General features: G+C 41.4%; 1 protein-coding gene across 1 annotated transcript in view; it reads left to right on the top strand.

Annotated features, from left to right (window-relative positions):
- Nucleotides 1-6,977: 6,977 nt before the first annotated feature.
- The window catches only part of LOC126995334 (CAAX prenyl protease 2-like), a 28,497-nt gene continuing 24,824 nt past the window's right edge, over nt 6,978-10,650 (top strand). The window contains exons 1-2 of the mRNA XM_050854814.1: nt 6,978-6,999; nt 8,784-8,951. Coding sequence (XP_050710771.1) covers nt 6,978-6,999; nt 8,784-8,951 — 190 coding nt within the window. The remainder of the gene's footprint in view (nt 7,000-8,783; nt 8,952-10,650) is intronic.

Below are 10,650 nucleotides of genomic sequence, written 5' to 3'. Positions count from 1 at the left end.
TCCTTCCATTTCACTGGAGGTCGTCCTCTAGCATTCCCTCCCTTCCCTCTATCTCACTCACTCACTCACTCATTTCCACTGCCTGCACTCTAGACTTCTGACTTTCATTCCAGGCCCACGTTTCACTTGCATATGTGAGGGTTGGTACTATTATTGTATTTCTCAAATCTCCCTTTACTTCCATGCTCACACTTCTGCCATTCATGATTCGTCCCAAAGACCCTACCACCCTTCTTCCTTGCAATGCCCTTTCTCTTATCTCACCCTCCATACCACCATGCTAACACATAACTGATCCAAGGTACTTAAACTCATTGACCTCCTCCATTTCTTCACCATTCAAAATTATTTTGCATTCTTTTTCACATTCAATTCCCACTCTATATGGGCATACAAAATCTGCAACCTCACTTCTACTTCGCTCACAAACCATCACTTTACTTTTGTTGACATTTACTTTCAGCTTTCTCCTATTACAGACACTATCAAAAACACTGACCAAATTTTGTAGGTCACTTTCATTTTCAGCAATGAGCACAGTGTCATCAGCAAACAGTATCAAATTCAGTACCCACTTCCTTCCCTCATCGAACAGTCTTACTCCAACTTCTCCAACTTTGCCCTTCATTTCTCTAATGACACCATCCATATAAATATTGAATAACCATGGTGACATGACACACCCTTGTCTTAAGCCCACTTTTATCTCAAAATGTTCACTTGTTTCTCCAGTAATTTTGACACATGCAGATGCATGCTCATAGAAAGACTTTATTGCACTAAGCAGTTTTCCTCCCACACCATAAATCTTTAAAACATCCCACAATGCAATCCAGTCGACTCTCTCATAAGCTTTTTCTAAATCCATGAAGGCAGCGTATAGTTTCTTTCCTTTTGCTATTATTTTTTTCTACTACCATCCTGAAGGCAAATATCTGATCCACACATCCCCTTCCTTTCCTGAAGCCTCCTTGCTCCTCACTGATTTTCTCTTTTGTAAGTCTTTGCACCCTCTCTATTATGACTTTTCCATATACCTTTCCGGGTATACTCAGGAGACTTATACCTCTATAGCTCCCACATTCCCCTCTCCTGCCCTTCCCCTTGTAAACTGGGACAATGATGGCTTTCGTCCAGTCTGCTGGCACCACCCCCCCCTCCCATGCTACTTCACATATCTTGACCATCCATTTCACGACTTCATCTCCTCCACACTTCAACATTTCTGCTGTGATTCCATCAATTCCTTCATCAATTCCCTTCCCCTTTACTCCCCCATATCCCTGGCTAGTGCTGCTGCAGCTCGCACCACCCTTCCTTCCTTCCTTCCTTCCTTCCTTCCTGCCTTCCTTCCTTCCTTCCTTCCTTCCTTCCTTCCCACCCCCCACTTCCTCCTCTCACATGACGCTGATATCCTCCTCCCCTCCTGTCCCTCCACTCCTCCCTTGGAAAGTTGCATTCCCTTCCCTCCCCTCCTCCCCTTCCCATCCTGTACTCCCCTGTCCCCCCCTTCCTCCTCCCTTACCTCCCTCTCTCCCCCCAGTCTTCCTTTATTTATTTATTTATTTATTTATTTATTTTTTTTTTTTTTTTGTATCAAGTTATTAGTTAGTGGACAGCCAAGATAGGCATTGAATTTTTTTTATTTTTTTTTTTTTTTTTTATTTTTTTTTTTATATATATATATTGACTAGTGACTACCGCATCACTGCACTGGGAAAGATAAAAAAAAATGTGACTGCACTACCGCAGCCGCACTACTCCAGAAAAAGTACCGCACTACCGCAACCACACTACTGATTTTTCAGTACCGTGCCCACCTCTGTTCTGGATGTCCTTAGGAATCAAGCAGAATGATAAGTGTATAAGTAATATATCGATGAGAAGAAAGATAAATCTTGCCATAGTATTTCTTGATATTGCTTGTGCATGGAAATTTGTCAGTGCCATACATAATTTATTTTCAACAGTGAAAATTACTTTTGAAACCCTTCCTTATCTTATTTACATTTTATATTTCCATAGACCCAATTATAGGCCTACTTCAATTTCAATGATGAAAAAATACCTGATAGTGCCAATATTCTCTCTGCTATACATTCTTCTTGTACAAAGAAGTGGCTAAGTTTTATATTTCAAATGATATTTACATACAGAAATAGGCATGAATTAATATAAAAATATATGATATTCAAAGGAGGAAACTCACCAGTATTGCATTAATGCAGGAGCATTTCTATACAGTTAGTCAAATGGTGCATGTAAACAAAAGAAAGCATACACAGTTTGGGCTGTGGTGATGCAACATCCACTATGTTAGTTTTTGATTCTGTGAGTGCCTAAACATATCTCACTTCTACAGATTATTATTTACATACCATTGCATGTTTTGATAGTAAGTGCAGCAGGTACCTGTGTATTTGAGCTTATACTCTCCAAAACTTAGAAGAAGATTAAAAGGTAATTGAATTGCATTCCATTTTTTTCCCATGCCACACACCATATATTCATTCACTTTCTCACTGACTTCTTTAAAAATCTCAAACACCTCACTTCAGCAATGTGTTCTATTCTACTCTTTCTGTTCCCAGTAACTCCTGTTTCCTTCTTTAGATTAACATATAAGCACTGTCATGCAATCTCTCACTCACCAGTTCCTTCCTCTCATTTTCTATCTTCCCATTCCCTTTTAATGTTTATTTCTCTCATCCTTAATTCTGCAAACTTTCTCAAGGGGATCAGAACCATTGAACATTCCTCTCACAAACTTTACATCAAACACATCATACTTCAACTTACTATCCACAGCTATTTAGTCTAAGTTCCTCACATTTTCCCTTGCCAACCTATACTAGTAAATTAACTTGTCCTGAAAGGTGTTTACCAAAAATAAATAACTCTGTATTGAAATCACCAAGGTATTGCCATTCTCATTTACTCCATCAAATGCCCACCTCTTACATTTCTTATGTAAATATTAGACGTAATATTGTATATGCTTTTTTTTTTTTATGTTAAGAAAAAAATAATATTGGCATTATCTTCCATTATACTCCTAGTTCCAAGGAATTGAATGTAAAACCTTATAGTATAACTTTATCTGACTGATGATGGAATGCTTTAATAAGCTTATTTTTTATTTATTAATTTCTCATTATTTCCACAGGAGTCAAGAAATTTTTGCATATTGGATATAATTGTAGTTATTTGTTGATGAATATTAGACCCACTGATTCACCAAATATGGAAAGCTTTTATTGGAAACTGAAAAATATAATTAGTAGAAAAATGTAACTCCCTGAAGTGCTTTGTGAGAAATAGTGAGAGATTTGCACAAAACAATCATGAGAATGCAGTTGTGAGGAGGCATATTTTTAATGTTTTTTTACCAAACTTTTACATTTTTCTTAGACTCATCATTTCCATGCATTGATAGTGAACATGTCTAGCTGATACTTTGCGAGCATTACCTGTTTGTTGTGCCTGTCTAATGTGTTGTATAATTTGAATACTGTTAGTTAATTTGAATTGACAATTTGGATGATTAAATTCTTAATTGTGTTGTGGAGCTTCATAGTACATTCCTATCGACAGAAATTAATTTTTTGTTATACTTCCTACAGAGACCATCCATCTACAATTAAGAAACGATGCATCAGTGTGTTCTTCATGACGATAGTGTCACCATTTTTTGTCATATGGTTTGGAAGTCATGACTCTCCTGAGGTAAGGTGTAATTAAGTTGTTCATTTGAATGAATGTCTACAGGTTATAGAAGTCTTGTCTTTAAACAGCGTTTTAAAAGATGGTGCATATTATTTTTGTCATGAACTTAATATACTTTAGTGACCTCAATATCAACTCTTTTGCAGGTAACCTTATGGTCTCAAATGGGCCTTAGATGGGAGGGCCTACTACCAGCATTGGTTCTGCCACTTATTCTCACTTTCATACTATTTTTGGGTCCTCTTGTACAATCACATCTATCTGTTCCACTGACAGCCACTCCGCATGTACTTAGGTATGTGAAACTCCATTTCAATTTATACAATATGCATAAGGTCCTGTCCCTCAATATTTGTTGGGTTAGGAGACTCAGACCCCTGCAAATAGTGAATTACTCAAAAGTTTGGCATGCCCTCCAAAAAATCCTCTAGACCTGCAAAAAACACCAAGAGCAGGCTTGCACATAAACCATATCTAAGAAAGCATTTCTGTTACAGGAAAGCAGCATAAAATATCATAAGTACCATCATTCATCAGCTTTACTTGCTTTAAAATGTACTGTAATTTACGTAAATTTCTTAGAAATACGTAGTCAGTAAAATCTCACTTTATTGTTGGGTACTCATCACGAAGTCTTTGCCTTTTTTTTTTTTTTTCAGTTTCGGATGCTGAAGCATTTAATACCATAGGAATTATTTACTAATGAATGGTTCTTTCTGTAATAATCAAGTACAGTAAACCCTTGCTTTAACAAACCAATTGGGGAAGTGAGTGACATTATTCGGGGAGGTAGGTGGTGGGTGAGTGGTTAGCGTGTGAACACACTGTCCAGGAGGATGCAAGTTCATGTCCCGCCTGCCGCCACAATCTGGGATTTTCAGTCATTGCTGAGTGGCCTAAGATGACCCGCATACTGTCCTGAAGACCACCTCTCAACCCGGACTCTAGATTCTCTTAAGAGAGGATCAAAGATGAGCCTCAGGGGACAGCATGAGCCAAGCAAGATGGCACCACTATAAATACTTGCCTGCACTATAACAGGCTGGGGCAGATCATCAGGCCCCCCACCAAGAAAGCCTACCATCACCATAGGCAGAAAATAAATAAAAAATATCTGAAAATCCATTATATTCAAAGGATCCAAACCTTTCACATTTAATGAGCCTTGTTTTATGTGAGCTGAAAAGTTCACTATTTTGACCATTTCCGTATACAGGTAGCCATCAAGTTACAATGTATGTGACTTATGACCACCTGTATGTACAACCAGGCCAATAATATTAGTAACACGGGTATATTTGTAGTGCGGCGACCATGCCTGATGAAAGCCCCTCCCCCCATGCGATGACCGCCTGATGGACCATTCTCCCAGAACCCACTTAGGCAGTGGGTACCTCTTTAATAGCCTCGGCCGACTCGTTGAGTGGCTCTCCCGTCACACTGGTCGTGGGTACAATCCCAGGCAGCCGGCGAATACCCTGATCTTGATTCATTTCTCGTGTGTTTTGATATACGCAGAGGATGTGTTGGGAAATCGAGGAAATAGAAAAATAAGCTCCCGGGGCATGACACTGGTGGCATAGTGGTGGCATCCTATCCTGCGGTTCTGTTGAGTTTCCCCGAAGGGGTAACAGGTAGGATGTCTTTACGGGTACATTGTGAAATTGTGCACCAAAATGGGTCAGTCTAAAGGTCTCAACACAGAAATTAATCTACATAGAGGGGAAAGTTGTGTAGTGCGGCGACTATGCCTGATGAACGAGCCTCCCATAACCCACTTAGCCAGTGGGGTACCTCTTTGGCCGACTCGGTAAGGAGTGGCTCTCCCGTCACGTTGGTCGCGGGTTCAATCCCAGGCAGCCGGGGAATACTCTGATTTTGATTAATTTCTTGTGTGTTTCAATACACGCAGAGGACATGTTGGAAAATAGAGGAAATAGAAAAATAAGCTCCCGGGGCATGTCATATTCATCCTTACCAGGTGTCAGCGATGCAAGGTTTTCCTCTAAAAATCTTTCTTGCATGAAAGCCCTGCTAATTCAAGCAGAATTGGACTTTTAAAAAAATTCTATTTATATTACAGTACAGTAAAACCCCGATTATCCGAAATGGAAGGGGGGAAGCCTCTTTCGGATAAGCCGATTTTTCGGATAATCCGGATTTATGGCCGCCATTTTGATCGCCGCCAGTTTGATCGTCGGCATTGTGGCGTTGCGACTGCCGCCGACTGACGATGTAAACAATGAAACCAAACAAACACACGCTACGCTAAACAAAGTAGTACGCTTAAAACATGTGATGTAAATGTTTTATTGTATGTTTGTCTGTGTGTCTCCTTGTCTGGACCAGTGTATGTTGATACTTGTGAGCGTTGCAGATCTGAATTGTGAATGTTGCAGAGTGCGATTGTGAATGGTTGTGCAAGCTTGCAAGTGTGACCTTGATGCATCGTGCAGGTGGAGACACAGTATGATGACTCATATTATCGCGCAACTCGTATGTTGGAAGGGAATGTGGCATGGAGTGGAGAGGAGTGTCGTTTGTGTCGTTGTCTTGAGAGTACGTGTGAGAGTAGTCGTGCAGTAGTTTGTTTCGTTACGCACCTACGTCCTTGCTGGGGCGAAGGTGCGGACGTGGTGTTGTTGAGAGTTTGTTTAATGTTTTTTGTCTAATACATTGATCTATTCGTTACAAGCTATTTCGGCAATACGTATTAGAAAGCATATTCATTTTAACTGTTCTTATCAATTTTAAATGTGTTAATATAGTACATATGTAGCTACTTTTATTTATTTTTGATGTTTTATAACGTTTCAGTATAGAAAAAAAAAAATTTAATTGCATTATCCAGATCAATTTCGGATAATCCGGTTTTTCAGATAATCCGCTTTCGGATAATCGGGGTTTTACTGTATTTGCTGAGTACCTGCTTTCAGTGTATCAGTCTTGCCTTGAGTAGCTGTGTGCTTCTCTTGGTGTGTGCTGCCACAGAATGCTTGTAGTTTCTTACTGGAAGTACAGCAGGCATGCTTACTATGCGTCTTCACACTACGCGAAACACCTACTACGTGAGGACCTAAAAGTATAACCCACAAACTCTATGTGCACGAGTTGAAACCAGAGTACACAAGGTGGAGGCAAGGAATGAAGGAACTATCACATTCCACACCCATCCCAATACTCCAGTCATTTAAACATAAACAAGACAAAGACAGAAATAAGCAATGAAAATGTAGAATAAACACAATAACATGTGGAAGGCCACTGTGGAATGTGCATGCCACACCAACAACTGTTTCTTCCTTCCATTTAACTGCAGTGACAAGTCCATAAATTGGGTAATGGCAGCACAAGCTGCGACAGCCCTTACTTTAGCAGATGACGCCATGTTGATATAGGGCAAGTGCTTTGTTTACGTTGTGGATGTGGATACGGGCAACCGACCTTGGACGTGTGTGACGCACACCAGGAAAAGTTGGAGTTGCTGGTTGCCACTGCTGCCAACACGTTGGTAAGAAAAAAGCCCTGTGTGACACCAGCTTACGGATAACCGTGAATTCGCTCCCCGTTGGGCGTACGGGCGCGTTGACCGTAGCCCCAACGGTTGGATGAAAACAGCCATTGTGACACCGCCTTGAGGCAGTGAAACCGCTGATGGGGTTAGCGTCGGCGATGACGTCATCGGACTCCCAGCGAATCACAAGCGTGTTTTCAGAACTGTCAGCCAATCGTAAGGCAGCCACCTTCAACTGCGGCTTCAAAACGACCCGCTCTCTCTCTCTCTCTCTCTCTCTCTCTCTCTCTCTCTCTCTCTCTCTCTCTCTCTCTCTCTCTCTCTCTCTTGCCAAAGCCACAATGTTTGGAGGAAAACATCCAGTGTGATATTACCTTTAAATGTAGCGTGCATGACGCTGACAGTAAGTAGACGTGACCCGTATGTGTCAAAGCAGCGCGAAACTCGGGGTGATAATGCATGAAAGTCGGGATGGTAAGAATTTAGAACTAACCACGAAACTCGAGAGGGTACTGTATATCTCTTTCATATTTCTTATCATCTGATTTTATCGAAGGAAGCATTCATCAGTAAAAAGCTTGCATGATATGATATACCTAACCCGGCAGCGTTGGCGGACCCATTTTTGGGCTCCTGCGAATTGGTCCGCTGAAACGGCGGATCCCGTTTGGGGCTCGGCTCAAAACCCCTAATTTGAGCTAATTGTAGGCAGTGGCGGCATAGAGCAACCCACCATGCATGCCCTGGGTCATTGTGGTGGGTGAGTGATCTTGAGGTGGGATTATTTGTCATAGGTGGTGCTATAAAGTCATGGCAGACTGAATTAGCTATCCATACAGTAATCACTTGTCAAATTCTCTAAAGTAACAAGCAACTCGCCTAGATGCCACGTGTCACGAGACTGTTTATTTTGTAACAAACACCACCCAAAAAGAATGGAGTTTGAGTAAAAGTAAATATTTTTAATGGCTTTATGGTTATGAGAGGAGTACTCTGATATACGTTCCATGCTCTTTTCTTAGTCTCAAAATGCAGTGTAATGTTGCCGTTTCTCGGCCACTTCTCGGCTTTCCCATAGCTGAAGCACACGGGTTAAGCATTTGAAGTTGAAAACGAAAATGGCAGAGACTTTGTGGTGAAGATCCAACAGTGAGACTTCAATGACTACATATTTGTAAAAAGTTTACATGAATCACAGTACGGTCTATAGTACGTAGAGCTGATGTATAATGCTACTTATGATATTTTATGCTGCTGTCAGGTAACAGAAATGCTTTATTTGGTACTGTTTGTGTAAAAATGTTCTGTGTTTGTTTGTGTGTCTTGGGGCTTTTTGGGGGGGCACCAAACATTCACAGAAAATTCGCTATTTGCGTGGGTTCATGTTCCTTAACCCCCATGAATAAAGGGGGATAAGAGTACATGTAATTTATTTGTTATGGTTCTGTATTTTTCTTATGTCGGGTTCTATATGTATTTGAAAATTTTAAATTAAATATTAAGTGTAAGTAGCCATTGTTGATGTAATTGTTAAATATTTCAGATCCATTATATTGGTATAACACGGCACAAAACCCTATCTGGTGGAGAAACCAGCTAGTAGCTCCTTTCTCTGAAGAATTCACATTTCGAGCCTGCATGTTACCCATCTTGCTGCAGTGTGTCAGTCCTGGGAAGGCAATCTTCATAGCACCTCTCTTCTTTGGTGTGGGTGAGTTCCTCTGAAATATGATTTAAATATGGTTAACTCTTAACATAATATCTATTCTGTTTTGCTCTGTTTTACTTTTTAAGAATGATTTTAAATGTATTATAAACATCATTTATTGTCTTATTTGAACTTTCTGTAGACCCCTGCTAATAGATCTCTTTCCAGTCTCTATACTATGAGGCCTGATGAAAATTACACATCATCAGCTAGACCCAACTCAAACACTTTTTAGGGTAATATTACCCTCAGAAATGTCATGAAATATGTGGTTTTCAATATACTCCCGGGTCCTTTTCCATTGATGTTTTCTTAATGCTCTTATTTCCCAATGTAAAATTGCCTAAAATTCTCTCTTTGTTTTTTCAAAATTTCATGTGTGTGTGTGTGTGTGAGTGTGTGTGTTTGTGTGAGTGTGTATTTACCTAGTGGTAGTTTTACAGGGCCTTGGCTTATGCTCGTGTGGCCCCGTCTCCATATCTGTATTTATCCAGTTTTTCCTTAAAGTTATGCTATACTACATCCTCACTTAATCTGTTCCAAACCTCTATGTTTCTTTGTGGGAAGCTATATTTCTTTGTCTCTCAAGCATCTTCCTTTCCTCTTTTTTTTTTTTTTTTATTTTTTTTACTGTGTCCCGGGGGGCTTCGTTGTGCAGTGGTTAGCACACTCAGATCACAACCGAGAGAGCCCGGGTTCGATTCCCAGGCGGAGTGGAAAAATTTGGGCGGCTTTTCTGATACCCTACGCCCCTGTCCACCCAGCAGTGAATGGGTACCAGGTATTAATCGGGGGTTGTGTCCCATCTCCTGGGATCTGTTCCCTTCTCCTATAATTCCTTCCCCTTCTGTCTCTCTCCGGCATATGACCACAGATGTTGCGCCGACTAAACGAAACTTCCCTTTCCCATTTACTACCCACACGCCTCTTCATCCCTTGCCCTCCTTTTTTAGTTGCTCACCTATTTAAAATTTCTGATACTTCTTTACCTAGAAACTAACTTTTTCTTCCTTCATCGTCTTCGGCCACTCTCCATGCATCATTACTCCTTTACCTAGCAGTCTCCTTCTTCACTTTTTCATCCATTATCCCCCTCTCAAATTCCTTCCTCATTTAGCTGTCCCAGTCCCCCTGTCGCTCCCTCACATATATCCTTCCCTTTCAAAGTCTGTCCACCCAACATCCCCCAATACAATTCCTCACTTAGCTGCCCCGGTCCCCCTATCTCCCCTTCATCTATCCTCCCCATCCAACATCCCTTCACTTCAAACATCAACCCCCACCTGCACTCTCTCACCCAACTAACCTACACAACCCTACACCTACATATTTCCTCCCGCAGCATTACTTCAATCCTTCCATCCCTTTACACAGCTGCCCCCTCTCCCACTGCCACTCCCTACCTCCCCTCATCTCTGGCCCCAATCTAAGGCAAGGGCACAGCCGCAAGGGAGGGACAACTGCTGATGCTTCTGCTGTAAGATTTAAGAGGACGATGAGCACGGGCGTCCCAGGGTCGGGCGAGGCGCACCCCGGGAGGCGATTTGTCACAGTGGGGAGCCAGCGACGCCGAGGGGACTGGGAATGAAGGAAGGGTCAGGAGGGAGGGTAGAGGATGGAATGTAAGAAGGCCGAGTAGGGTAGAGGAAGGAATGGAGGAACAGTCAGTAGAGCGGAGGATGGAACGGAGGCTGGTTGAGGG

Source organism: Eriocheir sinensis, chromosome 8, assembly GCF_024679095.1.
Source record: "Eriocheir sinensis breed Jianghai 21 chromosome 8, ASM2467909v1, whole genome shotgun sequence".
In the NCBI taxonomy this organism is placed as follows: domain Eukaryota; kingdom Metazoa; phylum Arthropoda; class Malacostraca; order Decapoda; family Varunidae; genus Eriocheir; species Eriocheir sinensis.
The sequence above is the reverse complement of the archived record's forward strand: the minus strand, read 5'-3'. Positions and strand labels throughout refer to the sequence as shown.